Source organism: Pseudophryne corroboree, chromosome 1 (assembly GCF_028390025.1).
Source record: "Pseudophryne corroboree isolate aPseCor3 chromosome 1, aPseCor3.hap2, whole genome shotgun sequence".
Lineage (NCBI taxonomy): Eukaryota > Metazoa > Chordata > Amphibia > Anura > Myobatrachidae > Pseudophryne > Pseudophryne corroboree.
The window spans coordinates 1,047,643,029-1,047,664,227 of NC_086444.1; the positions used below are offsets into that span (position 1 = coordinate 1,047,643,029).

Genomic DNA, 21,199 nt, shown 5'->3' on the forward strand with positions numbered 1-21,199 from the left:
TTAAGTGCCCCCCCCCCCCTCCTCTTTTTAAGCCCTCTGTCACCGTGTTCAGCAGGGGAGAGTCCGGGAGCCAGCTTCTCTGCAGTGTGCTGTGGAGAAAATGGCGCTGGTCAGTGCTGTGGAATCAAGCTCCGCCGCCTCAGCGGCGGGCTTCGGTCCCGCTCAAAAATACAATACTGGCGGGGGATTTGTATATATATTGCCACCGCAGCCCGTATAAACTAAAATGCCAGCCTAGAGGTTTTATATTGCTGCCCTGGGCGCCCCCCCCTGCGCCCTGCACCCATCCGAGGCTCAGTGTGTGTTGTGTGTGGGAGCAATGGCGCGCAGCTGCGCGTTACCTCAGTGAAGATCAGGAGTCTTCTGCCGCCTGTGATGTCTTCTTTCTTTTAATACTCACCCGCTTCTATCTTCCGGCTCTGCAAGGAGCACGGCGGCGCGGCTCTGGGACGAACGGCGAGGGTGAGACCTGCGTTCCGATCCCTCTGGAGCTAATGGTGTCCAGTAGCCTAAGAAGCAGAGCCTATCACTTAAGTAGGTCTGCTTCTATCTCCTCAGTCCCACGATGCAGGGAGCCTGTTGCCAGCAGGGCTCCCTGAAAATAAAAAACCTAACAAAATTCTTTTAATCAGAGAAACTCAGGAGAGCTCCCCTGTAGTGCACCCAATCTCCTCTGGGCACAGGATGTAACGGAGGTCTGGAGGAGGGGCATAGAGGGAGGAGCCAGTGCACACCCATTCTAAAGTTCTTTATAGTGCCCATGTCTCCTGCGGAGCCCGTCTATACCCCATGGTCCTTACGGAGTCCCCAGCATCCTCTAGGACGTAAGAGAAATAAATAGTTGTTCTCGTCTGTATTTTTACAACTTAACTAAAGCTGGCCACCCACTGCACGACTATTGTTCTAAGTTGTCACTGTACGGCACATTGAGGCGATGATCGTTTTGTGTATGGCAGCAAAAGATAACCGCCCATTAATGCTTAAAAAATACATAAATAAATAAAATAAAAAAGCAAAAACGGGTCGTCCTTCCTATTGGTATAATAGGACAAACCTGCAACCAGCCGATTTTGTGCAAATCATGATGGTGTATGGGGAGAGTTTCCAACATTCCCTCCAAGTGCATGGTTTTCTGGTCACAGAAATAGGTGGACCCCAAACTCATGGGGACCCTCTCACTTTTTAACAAACACTAGAGCTTTTGGACTAATGCGGGTTACCCCAAAATCAGGGAGAAAGCCAGCGTAGGTTCTCCCGTGATTCAGGGTAGCCAGTGCTAGGCTTTGCCAGTTTGGCTTGGTGGAACCACAGAGTGGAGACATACATTGGGGGGGGGGGGGGAGTGTGGGGTCCACTAACTATGAATCCAGTTAGCCCAAGGCCAGTTGTACCAGGGCTGGTTTCCATAGGCAAACAAGCCCTCAAAGAATTGTGCAGTCTCTGTCCTAGTTATAACCAGCCCTGGTGCCACTACAACTATTACACCAGGGCGGTGGGCGAGTATTTAATAAGCCTTTGAATAAGTCACCTCAAATGACGAAATTAGTCACCGTCTTTCACCTGGTCTGACATTGGAAAGACTGTGCATTAACCAGCTATTGCATATAATTACTGATAACTATTTTCGGTAGTGCCAGCCAGCTTATACATCTGACTGCTGCTACCAGTTGTAGCATATTAGAGTGATAGGGCTGCAGTTTGCTGCAGGGAAGCCTGCTGGACTGTGTGCTGGTGTATACTGGCATCGAGGACGCTCCATTGGTTTGTCTGCTGAATCCACAGTGGTATGCTCAGGGACCAGTTCTGCTCAGGACAGCACACCACACAGAAACCAGGCACAATATTACAAGAGACAATTAATTACTCCTGAGCAGAGTTTAACATCTTATACTTAAATAGGCACAACAGGATCTTGCACGTGGAGCTCCTGTCCTAAAAATAGGATTTTAATTACCTACCTTTAAATTCTTTTCTCGTAGTCCATAGAGGATACTGGGGTCCACATTAGTACTATGGGGTATAGACGTGTCCACTAGGAGCCTTGGCACTTTAAGAAATTAATAGTGTGGGCTGGCTCCTCCCTCTATGTCCCTCCTACCAGACTCAGTCTAGAAACTGTGCCCGAGGAGATGGACATACCTTGAGAGAAGGATTGAAAGGCCAGTGGTGAGATTCGAACCAGCACACGCAAACCAAGAGGAAAGCAATGCTAACTAAACTTGAATGGGAACAGCAACTGCTGAACCAACAACAATACTTAACCAAGTAACTGTGCAGGAAACACGAAGCTCTGGGCGGGCGCCCAGTATCCTCTACGGACTACGAGAAAAGGATTTACCGGTAGGTAATTAAAATCCTATTTTCTCTTACATCCTAGAGCAGGCATTCCCAACCACGGTCCTCAAGGCACACCAACAGTGCAGGTTTTTGTGATATCCAGGCTACAGCACAGGTGACTTAATTAATACCTCAGTTATTTTGATTTAACCACCTGTGCTGCAGCCTGGATATCACTAAAACCTGCACTGTTGGTGTGCCTTGAGGACCGTGATTGGGAATGCCTGTCCTAGAGGATACTGGGGTCCACATTAGTACCATGGGGATGTACCAAAGCTCCCAAACTGGGTGGGAGAGTGTGGAGGTTCCTGCAGACCTGACTGACCAAACTGAAGGTCCTCAGTGGCCAGAGTATCGAACTTGTAGAACTTAGCAAACGTGTTCGAACCCGACCAAGTAGCTGCTCGGCAGAGCTCCAAAGCCGAGACGCCCTGGGCAGCCGCCCAGGAAGAACCCACTGACCTAGTAGAGTGGGCCTGTACAGATTTTGGACATGGCAAACCTGCCGTGGAATAAGCATGCTGGATAATAAGCCTGATCCAGCGTGCAATTGTCTGCTTTGAAGCAGGACACCCAATTTTATTGGGATCATAAAGAACAAACAGCGAGTTCGATTTTCTGCGACTAGCTGTTCGCTTTACGTACACCTGCAAAGCCCTCACAACATCTAGAAACTTTGAGGTAGAGGAAGTGTCGGTAATCACTGGAACCACAATAGGTTGGTTAATATCACACGCAGACACCACCTTTGGAAGAAATTGCTGAAGAGTTCTGAGTTCAGCTCTATCCTCACGAAAACTCAAGTAGGGGCTCTTGTGAGACAATGCCCCCAGTTCAGACACCCACCTGGCTGAAGCCAGGGCCAACAGTGTAACGGTCTTCCACGTGACAAACTTTACGTCCACCTCCTGTAATGGCTCAAACCATTCCGATTGGAGGAACTGCTACACCACGTTGAGATCCCAAGGTGCCGTGGGAGGCACAAAGGGCGGCTGGATGTGCAGAACACCCTTCAAGAACGTCTGAACCTCAGGTAGGTAGTGTTTACTCTAGGCTGTTTTAGCAGGGCACCGCGCCCTGCCCGTATTTTAGCAGGCAAAACCCGCCCTGCCCCTTTTGCGGCACCCTGCTAGAACAGCCGCCCGCTTCCAGCCCTCCCGGCGTGTATAGATGCCGTCCATTCACGCATTGGGAGAGAGCTGGGGGAAGTCCAGCACCGACGGAGTTGCTGGGCACGCCCCCAACAGTGACGTCGCCGGCCACAGACGCGCTCTATAGTAGCGTCTGTGGGCCGCACCGCCCCCTAATTTGCGTGGCCGTGCCCCCGTTCGGCCGTGCGCGTGCACATATGCCCCCGGAGTCCGGCGCCATGCCTCTTTTCACTCCTAGAGTGAACACTAGGTAGGGAAGTCAATTGTTTCCGGAAGAAAATGGATAAGGCCGAAATCTGGACTTTTATGGAGCCAAGGCGCAGGCTCATATCCACACCTGACTGCAGAAAAAGCAGAAAATGTCCCAGTTGAAATTCCACCGCAGGAAATTTCCCGTTCTCACTCCAAGAGACGTATTTTTTCCAAATACGGTGGTAATGCTTAGATGTTACCCCCTTTCTGGCTTGGATCAAAGTCGGTATAACCTTATTCAGGATTCCTTTCCGGGCTAGAATTTGACGCTCAACTTCCATGCCGTCAAACGTAGCCGTGGTAAGTCTTGATTGATGAACGACCCCGGTTGCAGGAGATAATCTCGAAGAGGTAAAGGCCACGAATCCTCCAGGAGCATGTCCAGTAGATCCGCGTACCAAGCCCTTCTTGGCCAGTCCGCAGCAATGAGAATTGCTTGAACCTTTTCCTTCTTTATTCTTTTGAGAATCTTTGGGATCAATGGAAGTGTCGGAAACACATATACCATCTGGTAGACCCATGGGGTCGTCAGGGCGTCCACCGCCACTGCCTGTGGGTCACTCAACCTGGAACAATACCGCCGGAGTTTCTTGTTTAGACAAGAGGCCATCATGTCGATTTGTGGAATGCCCCACCGATGTGTCAAGCAACCGAACACCTCCGGGTGGAGGCCCCACTCTCCTGGGTGGAAGTCATATCTGCTGAGGAAGTCTGCTTCCCAGTTGTCTACTCCCGGAATAAAGATTGCCGACAACGCCACCGCGTGTCTTTCTGCCCAGAGGAGAATCCTTGTTAACTCTGACATTGCTGCTCTGCTCTTCGTTCTGCCCTGACGGTTTATGTACGTTACCGCCGTCACATTGTTCGACTGAACTTGAATGGCGTGATCTTGAAGAAGATGGGATGCCTGTAGAAGGGCATTGTATATGGCCCTTAGCTCCAGAAAATTGATCGGAAGAATGTTTTCCCGACTTGACCATTTTCCTTGGAACTGTTCCCCTTGGGTGACTGCTCCCCAAACTCTGAGGCTTGCGTCTGTGGTTAGCAGAATCCAATTTTGAATCCCGATCCTTTGACCCTTGGTCAGGTGAGAAGTCTGAAGCCACCACAGAAGAGAAATCCTGGCTTTCGGCGACAGACGTTTTCTCTGGTGTATGTGAAGGTGCGATTCGGACCATTTGTCCAACAGATCCAGCTAGAAGCGCCTTGCGTGAAACCTTCAGTACTGCAGTGTCTCGTAAGAGGCTACCATCTTCCCCAGAAGGCGAATGCATACATGCACCGATATTCAAGTTGGCTTTAGAACATCCCGCACCATCAACTGGATTACCAATGCCTTTTCCAATGGAAGGAATACCTTCTGTTCCTCCGTATCCAGTATCATCCCCAGGAACGGAAGCCTCCATGTTGGTTCCAGGTGAGATTTTGGTAGGATCAGAATCCACCCGTGATCCTGGAGTAGTCGGGTTGAGAAGACCATGTTGTCTAACAACCTCTCCCTGGATGGTGCTTTTATCAGCAGGTCATCCAGATATGGTATTATGTTCACTCCTTGCTTGCGGAGGAGAAACATCATCTCTGCCATTACCTTAGTGAACACCCTCGGTGCCGAGGAGAGGCCAAATGGCAGGGCCTGGAACTGGTAGTGACAGTCCTGTAGTGCAAACCTTAGATAAGCCTGATGAGGCGGCCAAATCAGAATATGAAGAGACACCAGGAATTCCCCCTCCTCCAGACCTGAGATCAGAGACTCCATTTTGAACTTGAACACCCGTAAGTACGGGTTCAGTGACTTGAGGTTTAAAATGGGTCTTACCGAACCGTCTGGTTTCGGTACCACAAACAGGTTGGAGTAATAACCTTTGTTTTGTAGTTGAAGTGGAACTGGGACAATGACCTGAGTCGGAACCAGTTTCTGAATTGCTGTCTGTAAAGTCATACTTGCTTCTGTGAGGTGGGAGTTCCTGAAACTCCAGTCTGTAACCCTGGGCGATAAGGTCTTTGACCTGGGGATCCTGCCATGATGTTGCCCAAATGTGACTGAAATAACGTAATCAGGCTCCCACCTGCCTGTCTTCCAGGCAGTGCGGTCCACCGTCATGTTGAAGGCTTTGAGGAAGCAGAACCGGAGGTCTGTTCCTGAGAACCTGCAGGTGCTGGTTTTCTGGGTTTACCTCTATTGCCTTTGAAGGCTGTAGAAGAACCTTTGGATTTACTTTTAAATTTCGCTGTCCGAAAGGACTGCGGAGTTGGAGCAGAGTAGGTTTTCCTAGCTGGGGGTGCTGCGGAAGGAAGGTACGTAGACTTACCCGCCGTAGCCTTGGATATCCACGTATCCAGTTCCTCTCCAAAAAGGGCCTCACCTGTGAATGGTAGGCTTTCCACGCCTTTCCTGGAATCCGCAGTCCACTGGCGTAGCCACAAGCCCCTGCATGCTGACACTGCCATGGCAGTGGTGCGTGCGTTTAGCAAAACAGTTTCCTTTATGACCTCCAGCATAAAGTTAGCAGAGTCCCGAATATGCTGTAGGAGTAAAATTATCTCCCCTCTGGGCAAGGAATTGTCAAAATCGGAAAAATATCATGATGCATATGCCCGTGCACTCAGTCCCCCGTGCGTACACATCCCCGCAGGTTGCGTAGGGGACGCACCAGCGTCTCGTGCGCATAAGATGTGTATTTACGGCGGAGTTTGAGAGCGTGTAGCGTGCGACTCGATCGTAGCATATTTAACCCATATAGTGCATTTTGTAGTTAATATTCCTCTAGATCATGTCAGCGAGTATGATTAGTTTAAACTGTTCCTGGACAGAGATATTCCTCTTTGCATGATAGGAAGGGTCAGATAAAGGTTGAAAGGTGGTGTCTAGTATCCAGCTGTAGGGTATTTTAAGGCTAACATTCCGATGTTAGTTAGGAAAGGATCGCTCGCTCCTGCGTATAGTTATGTACAAAAGTAGTTTATGAACATTAACTGTATTTGCTGTAAATTACACATGCGGCGGGAATCCTGAGGATACCTCCCCACCTGAGCAGTTGGGGAAAGACACAGCCCACCTGTTCAAATCCACCTATGACCTTTGCTGTAATGTAGAGACACATCCTTGTGTCCAATGAACAATGAGATTACAGATACCATTGTATTGTGAATGTATGTTGTGTATATAAAGACCACTGTTGCCTGGTCAGCCTCATGTCTCTGAAGGCTTTCTACCTGAACAGCTGAGGACTGTATTCCAGGTCGCGCTTGCGAAAGATTCCCCACGTATGTATATTCTCTGTAGCCATTGTTCGCCCTTGTTTGAATTGTTCATGTTATTCTCTGTTATTATGTTAGATTTCTGTGTTAGCTTGTAGTGTATAACTTGTATTGTTTTTCTCCTTTTTCTCTGAATAATCCACGGCGGTGTTAGAGCTGCTGTGGTTTTAACCAAACTCGGTCTTGTGTTTTCACTTCTCTCCAAAGGGCTTTTTCTTAGCGTTTCAATCGCTCAAACAGCATACACATTGTTAAGGTTTTTAAGCGTTACATCATTGTAGTATTTGACTACTAAGGTTTAGAGTATAAGCATATTCTTACTGTGTTTTATTAATAAGGTTTACTGTGTATCATTCTGTGAGCGTCTGCGCCGCTCGTGTCTCACTCTCACGGCGCAGCGTCCGCTACGCCAATAGCGTAGCAGTACGGTACTCGGTACGCCTATAGCGTGCTTGGTATGAAGCGTGAATCCGTGAGCGTACGCATCGCTCATGCGTCGCGCCTACAGCCTAGCGTCTGTTACGCTAAGTGCGTACCCCTACGGTACTCAGTGCGCAAATAGCGTACTCAGTCCGTAATAGTGTATAGCTTTATGTTTAATGATAATAATTGACTTTATCAGAATCTAACCCGTCAATTAGATTACCTGATCATTTAGCAATGGCCCTAGTAATCCATGCACAAGCAATAGTGGGCCACCCCAGCAGCAGTGTATAGGGATTTCAGAGTGGTCTCAATCTTGCGGTCAGCTGTGTCCTTTAAGGATGCTGCCCCAGGAACAGGTAAGACTATCTTACGTGACAACCTAGATACCAATGCGTGCACAATCGGCGGGTTTTCCCATTTCTTTCGATTCTCCAGAGGAAAGAGAGGATGTAATTAACCTTTTAGGGATCTGAAACTTTTTGTCAGGATTAGCCCAAGTTTCTTCAAACAGAGCATTCAATTCCTTTGATGGTGGAAAAGTAGCTGAGGATTTCTTTTTTACATTAAAATAAGATTCCTCATCCACCTCCACCACCTTGTCAGGAATGTGCAGGACATCTCTAATAGCTTCTATCAGGGCCTATATTCCTTGTGACAGGGCTGCATCCCCCCCACTCGCGTCCACTTCCCCCTCCTCTGTGTCTGATGTATCGTCATCAGTATCAGCATGCATGATCTGGGCTAGAGTACGCTTTTGTGGACAAATGGCAGGGGTCCGAGATGCTGGTAGGGGAACTGAATCTCTATTCATCGGGTCATCCAAAGACTGTCTTAAGTATTGCGTCTCTTTCTCAGTATGTGATAATTTATTAGAAATATTTGAGCTCATCACTTTAATGGAATCTAACCATGTGGGTCCTGACCCAGTAGCCTGAGAATGTGTACTATTCTGGGTACATGGTAGCGATTGTCCCGGGGATGACGGACACTCTGCTGTGCAGGAAACACAGTCCCTGGACATGGTAATGTGAAGGACACACACACACCCACACACAGAATGGTGAAAACACAGTTTAACCCATACAGAGCCCGAAGGGAGACACAGAAGATGGAGCCAGCCACACCGTGCCCTTACAGCTAAAGTAAAACTCAGCTGGGTCGCCAAACTAAGCTCCTTAATAGGGCTTAGTATTCTACAACACTCCCCCCCCTTACTAAGACCCCCTAGTACGGCTGAGGAGACATGGAGTCTTTGTGGAGGAGCTGCGCTTCCCTGTGATTCCTGTCAGTGTAATCTGCAGAGGAAAAATGGCGCTGTGAGCTTTTGGATCCTCTCATAGTGAAGCCCCGCCCCCGTAATTGCACACGGCATCCCAGTTTTTTGTTATACTGGCTGAGGTGTTTTTAATGCTTACCGCGGGTTAGAACCCCGGTAAGCTGTGCCAGTGTAGGGTAAATTAAACAGCTCAGCTCGCCCCTCACAGCGGAACACACATCCAAAAAGCATGCTGTACTGACCCTTGGAGACGCAGCCTGCATTTCAGTGCTGCGCTCCATACCCTGATGCGGCCATTACAGTAGGCGACCCGCTAACCGGGAAGCCGGCCATCTACTCACCACTCTTCTTACTTCTGGCTCTGTTAAGGGTGGCGGCGTGCTGCGGGACTGTACGCTCGCCGTGGTGGGGCTTGTGAATAGGTCCCTCAGGAGCTATGTCCTGTCAGCGGGGAACGGGACCATTAACCCTATAGGAGGTCCTTGGTGGACAACAAGTCTCAGCATGGCCCATTTGCCAAACATTGCAGCTAGGACATGCAGGGACTTGGTGAATTGGTAGCTGGCTTGTAGTTCACCCCCCCTTAAAAAAAAAAATGCATCACACAAGGGGCACAATATTATTTCAGCCTTTTATTATATACTGCAACTATTCCTGTGGGCCTGAAGTAGTCCAAGTGGATTATTGTAGTCTCAAAAAACAACAATACTCCCAAAAAAAGTGACAGCACTTCTTGCAGTGCCCGATATAATAAAAATAATCTGGCCAGGACTTCCACTAAACATCATAGGGATACTTTAACGTGGAAAATCTCACGGTCTGACCTCATGTTACCTTCTATATTAAAGTATAAGCTCAATGTTAAGTATAGGGCTTTGGCGGCTGCAATATATTACTGCCACTAAAGCCCTATACTTAACATTCAGCCTATACGTTAACATGGAAGGTTTCCTGAGGTCAGACCATGAGAACTTCCCATGTTAAAGTATAGGCCTATGGTAAGTATATGGAAGCAGTCCCGACCAGACTATTTTCATCAGTTGGGGCACAGTCACAATTTTGTTTTCTTCCCCTCATCCTCTTGGACTACTTCAGGACCACTGAAATAGGTATTTAATAAAACAAGGCTAAATTACAAACACACAGACACAGTGGGGCAGATGTATTAACCTGGAAAAGGCATAAGGAAGTGATAAACCAGTGATATGTGCAACGTCCAATATGTAAATTAACATTTAGGATCTGATTGGCTGGTGCCTTTATCACCATGCACATATCACTGGTTTATCACTTCCTTATGCCTTCTCCAGGTTAATAAATCTGCTCCAATATTCTTTCAAAGTGTTTTTTACTCAAACTCGCGTAGGTCTTTATTTACATTTTTCCTTGGTAAACTACATGGCGAACTACAGGCAGCAGGTAGCTATGGTACCAGGTCAACTTGCACTTGTGGTTCTTCAAGTCCCAGACTGTCCTAGCAACCAAAAATGTTTTCATTGAAGTTTTAACACTTTATTAACGCCACACCCATTGCCCTGGTATTGGGGCTGGATATACCTAGAAGAAGGGAATAATGCCCGGGGCTTGTTGTTGGAAGCATGGTGGGGACCGCCACACTGTGGGTCTACAGTCTCCCATATCCAAAATGTCTGAATTACAGAATGCTCTGAGTAGGACTAAGATAGCGACACCTTTGCTTTCTGATGGTGCAATTATTGTTTCATACACAAAATTATAAAAATATTGTATAAAATGACCTTCAGGATGTGTATAAGGTGTATACAGTGTAAAACATAACTACATTTCATGATTAAACTTGAGTCCGATACCAAAGATATCTCATTATGATGCAAATATTCCAAAATATGCGAAAAAATTATTTCCAAAATACTTCCGGTCCCAAGCATATGGATATGGAAGACTTAACCTGCATAGTGCAAATAAGGCCATTTAGGGGGATTATTCTGGATACAGGGTGTGCCCCCACACATTCTTCTGGTCCCAAGCATATGGATATGGGAGACTTAACCTGCATAGTGCAAATAAGGCCATTTAGGGGGATTATTCTGGATACAGGGTGTGCCCCCACACATTCTTCTGGTCCCAAGTATATGGATATGGAAGACAACCTGTATAGTGCAAATAAAGCTATTTAGGGGGATTATTCTGGATACAGTGTGCCCCCACATGTTCTGTTGGCAACTATTTAAATCTGTAGCTCATCTTGACGCTGATCCTATAATGCACGGTGTCACAAGCCAAGATACTGGTAGGACATGAGTCATATAGACATAAATGCTTCCAACAAAGACGTCTGTGTCCTAAAAAATACTAAAAAACCAGTATTGCACCACTGTGACTGCACAGTGCAACGGTGAGGGATGCAGCGAATTGGCATGGAGCAATAGGTCTCAGCATCTCTATTTTGATAGAGGACGGATCAGGTGAGGAGAAGTATTAGTTGGCATACTGCCCATTACTGGTGCTAGAGATAGATCTCATGAGACAAGCTGGCAGCAGAGCATGGGCATATCACATGGAACAATAGGATACTATATATCATAGACATGGGCACTATATGAATGATAAAAAAACAAACAAAAAAAACACAAGCCCACATTGATGGACAGATATGACCTTTACTCCACCTATGTTAAAGCGGGTATGGGTCATTAGGTCGACCACTATTGGTCGACATGCATTAGGTCGACATGAACAAGGTTGACATGAGTTTTTTTTTAAACTTTCTTGGGTGTAGTTTCTACCTGCAGCGGTGCATGGCATGACTGTACCTATAGCGGTGCATTGCATCGCATTACTATACCTATAGCTGGGCATGGCATTGTAATACTGTATCAATAACGGTGCATGGTATCGCATTACTGTACCTACAGCGGTGCATGGTATTGCATTACTGTACCTACAGCGGAGCATGGCATTGCATTACTATACCTATACCGGGGCATGGCATTGCATTACTGTATCAATAACGGTGCATGGTATTGCATTACTGTATCAATAACGGTGCATGGTATTGCATTACTGTACCTATAGCGGTGCATGGTATTGCATTACTGTACCTATAGCGTTGCATGGCATTACTGTACCTATAGCATTGCACGGTATTGCATTACTGTACCTATAGCGGTGCATGGTATTGCATTACTGTACCTATAGCGGTGCATGGCATTGCATTACTGTACCTATAGCTGTGCATGGTATTGCATTGCTGTACCTGTAGCGTTGCATTACTGTACCTATAGCGTTGCACGGTATTGCATTACTGTACCTATAGCGGGACATGACATTGCATTACTGTACCTATAGCGTTGCACGGTATTGCATTACTGTACCTATAGCGGGACATGGCATTGCATTACTGTACCTATAGCGTTGCATGGCATTGCATTACTGTACCTATAGCGTTGCACGGTATTGCATTACTGTACCTATAGCTTGATATGGCATTGCATTACTGTACCTATAGCGGTGCATGGTATTGCATTACTCTACCTATAGCGTTGCATGGCATTGCATTACTGTACCTACAGCGTTGCACGGTATTGCATTACTTTACCTATAGCGGGACATGGCATTGCATTACTGTACCTATAGCGTTGCACGGTATTGCATTACAGTACCTATAGCGGGACATGGCATTGCATTACTGTACCTATAGCGTTGCACGGTATTGCATTACTGTACCTATAGCGGTGCATGGTATTGCATTACTGTACCTATAGCTGGACATGGCATTGCATTACTGTACCTATAGCGGTGCATGGTATTGCATTACTGTACCTATAGCATTGCATGGCATTACTGTACCTATAGCGTTGCACGGTATTGCATTACTGTACCTACAGCGGGACATGGCATTGCATTACTGTACCTATAGCGTTGCACGGTATTGCATTACTGTACCTATAGCTGGACAGGACATTGCATTACTGTACCTATAGCGGTGCAAGGTTTGCATTACTGTACCTATAGCGTTGCATGGCATTGCATTACTGTACCTATAGCGTTGCACGGTATTGCATTACTGTACCTATAGCGGGACATGGCATTGCATTACTGTACCTATAGCGGTGCAAGGTTTGCATTACTGTACCTATAGCGTTGCATGGCATTACTGTACCTATAGCGTTGCATGGCATTGCATTACTGTACCTATAGCGGTGCAAGGTTTGCATTACTGTACCTATAGCGTTGCATGGCATTGCATTACTGTACCTATAGCGTTGCATGGCATTGCATTACTGTACCTATAGCGTTGCATGGCATTGCATTACTGTACCTATAGCGTTGCATGGCATTGCATTACTGTACCTATAGCGGTGCATGGCATTGCATTACTGTACCTATAGCTGTGCATGGTATTGCATTGCTGTACCTGTAGCGTTGCATTACTGTACCTATAGCGTTGCACGGTATTGCATTACTGTACCTATAGCGGGACATGACATTGCATTACTGTACCTATAGCGTTGCACGGTATTGCATTACTGTACCTATAGCGGGACATGGCATTGCATTACTGTACCTATAGCGTTGCATGGCATTGCATTACTGTACCTATAGCGTTGCACGGTATTGCATTACTGTACCTATAGCTGGACAGGACATTGCATTACTGTACCTATAGCGGTGCAAGGTTTGCATTACTGTACCTATAGCGTTGCATGGCATTGCATTACTGTACCTATAGCGGTGCATGGCATTGCATTACTGTACCTATAGCGGTGCATGGCATTGCATTACTGTACCTATAGCGTTGCATGGCATTGCATTACTGTACCTATAGCGTTGCATGGCATTGCATTACTGTACCTATAGCGTTGCATGGCATTGCATTACTGTACCTATAGCGTTGCACGGTATTGCATTACTGTACCTATAGCGGGACATGGCATTGCATTACTGTACCTATAGCGGTGCATGGTATTGGCTGTGCAGAGTTATAGACTGTTGCAGTTTCTCTTCTTTGGCTCTCCTACTGTGGCAACACTGCGGGAGAAAGGAAGTAACACTATTCAACTAGACGTAAAGGGCTCACGAAACGGTCAGTAAAATAATGGTGTCAAACATTCTGTAACAATGACAAACATTTATATTTACAGCAAACAAACCAATGCTCAATATAAATTGTACAACTGTATAATGTCCCACAGAAACAAACCACAATCCCACAGATTCCAGTATGAAGTGACAACTATATGTAATCTGTGCATAGATGAATGGCATAAAGGCCCTCATTCAGAGTTGTTCGCTCGCTAGCTGTTTTTAGCAGCAGTGCATACGCTAAGCCGCCACCCTCTAGGAGTGTATCTTAGCTTAGCAGAAGTGCGAACGAAAGGATCGCAGTGCTGCTACAAAAAAAGATTGTGCAGTTCAGAGTAGCTCGATACTTACTCCTCGCTAGCGATCACTTCAGACGGTTTAGTTCCTGTTTTGACATCACAAACACGCCCTGCCACTCCCCCGTTTCTCCAGCCACTCCTGCGTTTTTATCTGGCACGCCTGCGTTTTTCAGCACACTCCCTGAAAACGGTCAGTTACCACCCAGAAACACCCACTTCCTGTCAATCACTCAATGATCAACAGTGCGACTGAAATGCTTCGCTAGATCTTGTGTGAAACTACGTCGACTTTTGTGAAAGTACGAAGCGCGTGCGCACTGCGCCCCATACGCAGAATTGCCTTTTTTTAACTAATCGCTGCAAACAACGGCAGCTAGCGATCAACTCGGAATGACCGCCAATATCAGTGCATACCCTGTGTGCCATTCCTTTTATCCATTTTAATATGAATCTGCCTCGTAAGAGTTGGCCTTGACCTGCTAGCCCATATTATGGCTCATAAATGTGCACAAGTAGTTCCTGTCCCCTCTTACACAGCAAGATGTGCACTACATACGTTCATCAGGTACAGCTTTCTAGTACTGTAGGACCCATAGCAGCCTGAATTCAGCATGCTGCTAGAAGATTCCTTAGGAGATATTGGTTCACCACATTCCAATGCTGCTCTATTCAATGGAGATCTGGTTATTGTGGAGGTCACTGGAATACACTGAACTCATTGTCATGTTCATGGAACGTGTATGAAGGTATGTATGACCCGTGACAGCATTATCCTGCTGGAAGAAGCCATTAGAAGATGGGTAGCCTGGGCCACATTGGGGCATCACCACCTTACATTTACTTTTAACACTTATATCACATTGTGTTTGTTTTATATTTATGTAGCTTTTTTCACATATTTTTTACACTTATAACACTGCTCAGCTAAACTTCACATTCTAACACTCTGACACTTTACTGCTGTCCTCTTCTTTTCTTTTACATTCAGCAGCCTCTTTCATTTGCTTAACACTGATCTTTCACTCCTATCCTTTTTCTGTGTGATGCCCTGGGTGTTTTGGCTGGGGTGGTCTGCGTCCCGGAGGTGAACCTCTATAGTGTTGTTAGGGACCTGTCCGATGAGGTCACCGTGAAGCAGGTGGGCAGGCTCATATACTGGCCAATATATGCCAAGAACCTCAAATAATAGGATTTTGGTACCTACCGGTAAATCCTTTTCTCTTAGTTCGTAGAGGATGCTGGGGAATCCAAAAGGACCATGGGGTATAGACGGATCCGCAGGAGCTTGGGCACACTATAAAGACTTAAACTGTGTGTGAACTGGCTCCTCCCTCTATGCCCCTCCTCCAGACCTCAGTTAGAAAACTGTGCCCAGGAGGGATGGACATTTCGAGGAAAGAATTTATTGCTATAACACAGTGAGTGTCATACCAGCTCACACCTCAAACACACCGTAGAACGTGGCATTCAGTAGAATACCAGCCAACGGCATGCACAAAACACAGCCACATGCTGAGAAAAAATGTAACACAAACCGTGTGTCCACATAAGTTAAAATAAGACCCCGCATGCCATGGCATGAACAACGGTAGCAACTGCCTGAAACACACCACCAGGGTGTAACCAAAAGCAAAAACTGCAGACACAGTACGCACTGGGACGGGCGCCCAGCATCCTCTACGGACTAAGAGAAAAGGATTTACCGGTAGGTACCAAAATCCGCTCGGCAAAGTTGACTCGCCGAGACTGCCCGGGCATCCGCCCAAGATAAGCCCATCTTCCCAGAAGACTGGACCTCCACCTACTTCAGTGACGGCAATCCAGCCGTAGAATGAACATGCCAAACCGCATCACAGATTCAGCGTGTAACAGACTGCATAACGCAGTCTCCCAAACCATGCTGGGAACATGCCAGACAAACAGAGCTTCTGTTACTCCACACTGAACCAAATTGGCGACCTACATACTCAAATCCCCGGCTAGATCGAGGAAATTTGAATCAGCTAATGCCTAAATAACTACCAGCAACAAAATAGGCCGATTTCTGCTAAACCCAGAAACCACTCTTGGTAGAACTACCAACCGAGTACCCAATTTCTCTCTATCCACCTGAAAGATCAAACACGGCTCTTGTGAGACAAAAACACCACTTCCGACACCCGCCTTGCGGATGTTAAAGCCAATAGCATGACCACCATCCGAAAGAGAAATTTTGTAAAGTAACTTATTAGGCTTGCCTCCACACCGGCTTGTAAAGTATGGATAAGCACGACCTAGCTGAAAGACTTCTATAGGAGTCTTCGTGGATACACACAGAGACATATAAATACTTTAACTACGGTGGTAACTCTTTGTCGTTAGTTCTTTCCTAGCCTGAAGAAATGAGGAAACGACTTCACCGGGAACACCCGTTCGGCTTAGGATATGGCATTCAACCGCCTCGCCGTCAGACGTAGCCGCGGTAAGTCATGCTACACGCCCTGATCTTGTTGTAACATTACCTTACGTAGAGGAAGAGGGCCGTAATCTTCTATGAGTAACCATGAAAAACTGGATAGCCAACCCTCGCTGGCTAGACGGATTCAAGAGGATCCCCGGAACCTTCTAACATCTTCTGTTCACCACCGCCAGAAAAGTGAAAGCGGAGAGGCCACATAGACCGACTAAAAACACCCACGGTGTCACGAGGATGTCCACTATTATATCTTGAGTGTCCCTTGACCTGGAACAATCTTCTTGAGGCCTCTCGTTGAGGCGAGACGCCAACATGTCCAATTGCGACACTCATCAAAGACTTGTCACGTCTGGGAAAGCTTCTCGATGATGACCGAATTTTCTTCGGCTGGATAACGCGTCAGCAGAGGAAATCTATTTCCCCATCTTTTACCTCCGGAACGAAGACTGCTAAGCATTTTCCAGACCTCCCCTTCAACTGCAAACTGCGCAACTTCTGCCATTGCCGCTTGCTCCATGTTCCGCCATAGCGGCCTACCTACACCACTGCTGACAAGTCGTCCGGCAGAACTAACACGGGCAGAACACGAAGAATACGTTCGTCGAAAATAGCTCTTAATTCCAGAAAGCTTACAGCAGACAAGTTTTTTTTTTATTTTTTAACTTGACTATATCCTCTGGAAATACGTCCCTTGCAAAGGACTGCTCCCCAGCATCGGAGATCTGTTCGCACGAACACCAGGATCTAAACCTGGATCCCGAACCTTCATTCCTCTAGAAGGAGAAAACCGTGCAGACATCACAGGAGCGATGTCCTGGCCGTTTCGATTATATTCCGGTACATGCGCAGGTGAGACCCAGACCACATTCCCAACTGGTCCCATGAAAACCACTCTGGTAATAGACTTGCTCACCGAAAAAGGCCTCTTAGGCCGCAGCCATCTGTTTTATAAACGGAACATATTGATGAGGTGTCACCTCAAAACCGATCCAACTCTGGATCCTCAGACCTCTTTCCACAGGAAAAACACCGAACCATAACCGGTCAGCATCTACTCTGAAACCCACTTTCGACATCTGCGTCGTTGGGAACAACAGCCAATCCCTGTGTCTAAAAACAGTCAGAGAGAAATAACGATTTGCACCGTAAAACAGGGACAGCCCGAGACTGTCCTGAACCTGACGCACCTCTGTATGGCGTCGCGTACTACCTCCCCTTCCAGAAGGGAACGGCAAGAACTATTAGAAAAACAGTAAGGGAAAACAACCGGAACTCAGAATGTCCCCCTTTAGATTCTATGAATAACTCACAGGTCCTAGTCTATTCCTGGACTAACTGAAATTCAGCAGACAAGTGGTCACCGGAGTGGAAACCCGCCAGATAGACTCAGCGACAAGTGGTGGATGTAGTGGAAACAGAAACGACATCCACTTCTGCGAACCTAACAAGGCTGCAGAAAACTTACCTTTTCACCTTTCACTGTTTGCGCAGAAAAGGAAAAAAGAACGGTATCGAACCGGTTAAAAATGACTGCACTCCACAAAAGAATGCATCACCAACCGTCGTGAAGGAGGCTAACTCACGAAATTAGACTTACCAGAGGAATCCGCCGAGATTGCCTGAACAGAGGCCACACCCACAGCTGTACACCTCCCTCCAGCATCTCCCGGAGACATCCTCCGCATTTTTCCGGTCACACCTCCTGCTGTCACGTGGCAGCCTGGTGTAATGTTATAAGGTAGAACAAACATAGGCAAGCCAACCCACTCTGGGTAGGGTAATACTGTCGGGTGCCTACCCGAACACAACACTTTCTCAAGTGCATACAGTGCAAATAAGGTCAAAATATAGAAATAAAATTTAACTTAGCTGCCTGTGTATGACCCTTTGCGACCGGGCTCTGCGTCGACCAGGAGTTGACTGTCCTAATATTCTCTCCGCGTTGTGAAGAGAATAATATTTGGACTCCTTGAGAGGATCGAAACCAACTCGTCACGGCCAATCTAGAGCTTAATCAACAGAGCGATCAGCACATGATAAGAATACCATTATTTCAGCATTCATTGATAAACATCCTGCAACACATACTAAAACACATATATCCAAATCATGCATATATAAACCCATATCTACATATATAAACATATAGACATAACCTATATGCAAGTAGATTGTCCCGACCAGCCAGGTCCCTAGAGACAGTAATGTGTTGTGAATGTGTATGACCATGTACTGACATGCTCCCGATGTGGATCTACCCGGAACGTTCTGGTCGACAGAAACTTAGTAAATGTCAACAGCAAGGACTAGTAAGCGGCAAAATATAATAACTGGGAACCCCGAGAGGTCTGAGGGAAGCATACAAATACAATTTTGATAAGACTCCCCCCACAAACACCTGAATATATACATACATATATATAAAGGTACAAGGCAATAACAGCCTGACAATTTTTCACCCAGGAAATACCGTTGATACCGATAGGGCATCACAAACCACTGTGACTTCCCTAATGTGTTAACTGTTTTAAGCACACAAAAACCAACTTGGTAATACTTAAATTTTTGAATCAAATACCGCCGTGCGTCGGCGCAGCCCCCAGATATCCCCATAACCGCTCGTGACTAAGCCCCCACACATGTCGACTAACCGATAGTGGGTAAACTAACAGGGAAACAGTGAATGTATGTATTACAACAAGGCTTATGCATCCCTTATCCAACATAATGCTATATGACCCATATAGCATTAAAAACACTGTGCCCCCCCCTCCATCTTACTATACAGCAAGTTCTGGCGGGGATGTAAGGAAAATGGCGCTGACTCCGTTCTTAGGACTAAGCTCCGCCTCTTCCCAACGCTTTCTCGCCCCTTAAGCGAAATATATATAGTCTGGGCCCTTATATAGTGTAAATCCACAATATATATATATATATATATATATATCACACACACACACACACACACACACACACTCAAAACACTGCCGTTCAGGGCGCCCCCCCTGCACCCAAGTCAAACGTTGGTGTGTGGGAGCACCGGCGCGCGACCGCCTTTATGCCCGGCGGTATCGCGTGCGGCGCCGGGGATGTATAAATAAACTATGCAGCCCAGGGCGCCCCCCTCCCTCCCGGCGCCCTGCACCCATGGAGCTGGCGTCGGGGGAGAAATGGCGCGTAACGCGCTGGAACATGCTGGCGAGGTCCGGGGCACGGAGCCCTGGCACCGCCAGTTTAACCTCTTACAGCTTATAATATGCTGCCCAGGGCGCTCCCCCCCCCCCCCCCAGCCCCCGTGCGAGCCGGCGGCGGGGAGGAAACGGCGCGTAGTGCGCTACAGTGTGCTGCCGGGAGTCCGGGACACGGAGCCTCGGTACCACCAGACTGATCTCAACAGCCCATCAACTTCTAATATGCTGCCCAGGGCGCTCCCCCCCCCGCGCCCTGCACCCGTGAAAGCTGGCTGCGGGGAGGAATGGCGCGCAGCGCGCTGTTATATGCCGGCGGGGGTAGGAGAGACAGTGCCCCAGCACCGATATGCTTTCATGCCAGCCTTAAAAGAAAACAGTAACCTGCTGCCCGGGGCGCTCCCCCCCAGCGCCCTGCGAGTGCGTTGGTGTGTGAGAGCAAGGAGTGTAGCACGATCTGTTACCTCCGTTACTGAAGTCTTCTGCCGTCACTGAAGTCTTCTGTTCTTCCAATACTCACCCGGCTTCTTTCTTCTGGCTTCTGTGAGGGGATTGACGGCGTGGCTCCAGGAACAAGCAGCTAGGCGCACCAAGTGATCGAACCCTCTGGAGCTAATGGTGTCCAGTAGCCGAGAAGCAGGGCCTTTAAACTAAGAAGAAGTAGGTCTGACTTCTCTCCCCTCACTCCCACGCTGCAGGGAGCCTGTAGCCAGCAGGTCTCCCTGAAAATAAAAAAACCTAACAAAGTCTTTCAGAGAAACTCAGGAGAGCTCCCCTAGTGTGTGACCAATCACTCATGGGCACAAAGTCTAACTGAGGTCTGGAGGAGGGGCATAGAGGGAGGAGCCAGTTCACACCCAGTTTAAGTCTTTATAGTGTGCCCAAGCTCCTGCGGATCCGTCTATACCCCATGGTCCTTTTGGAGTCCCCAGCATCCTCTAGGACGTATGAGAAATTATATTATGGTTATAATTATTTTAATGGTGTATGGTGCACTTGCACCCTTTGTTCCTATGTTGTAGTATTACAGTACTTAGTCCCAGCAAGGTAGCACATCCCATTATAATAAGCTAGGCTGTGCAGTCCAGGCCCCGTTTCCATATAGTCCACATAGGGATGTACATGATCACGGTTAAATTACAATAATCATGTAGGAAGTGGTACTTAAACAATGCTCATTTGGTATTAAGGTGCCTATCATGTGCCAAGAAACCATGGGGGTGATCCAGACCTGATTGCTGGGCTGCTAACTTTGCTGTCCTACGTTCAGACAGTCGCTGCCCCCAAGGGGAGTGTAAATTCGCTGTGCAAGTGTGCGACCGCATGTATACCCTGAGCTGCAAAAATCCACTGTGTGCAGTCTCTGCGCAGCCCAGGACTTACTCCTACAGTGCGATGAGAAGGGGCTGATCAGGGCCGGAGCTGACGTCACACACCCTCCCTGAAACCGCTCGGGCACGCCTGCGTTTTTCCGGACACTCCCAGTAAACGGT

At 47.3% G+C, this 21,199-nt stretch overlaps 1 protein-coding gene across 1 annotated transcript in view; it reads right to left on the minus strand.

Annotated features, from left to right (window-relative positions):
• The window catches only part of VPS37A (VPS37A subunit of ESCRT-I), an 86,916-nt gene that overhangs the window by 13,849 nt on the left and 51,868 nt on the right, over nucleotides 1–21,199 (minus strand). Inside the window, exon 11 of the mRNA XM_063920845.1 lies at nucleotides 13,630–13,710. Within this exon, the coding sequence (XP_063776915.1) occupies nucleotides 13,630–13,710 (81 nt within the window). The remainder of the gene's footprint in view (nucleotides 1–13,629; nucleotides 13,711–21,199) is intronic.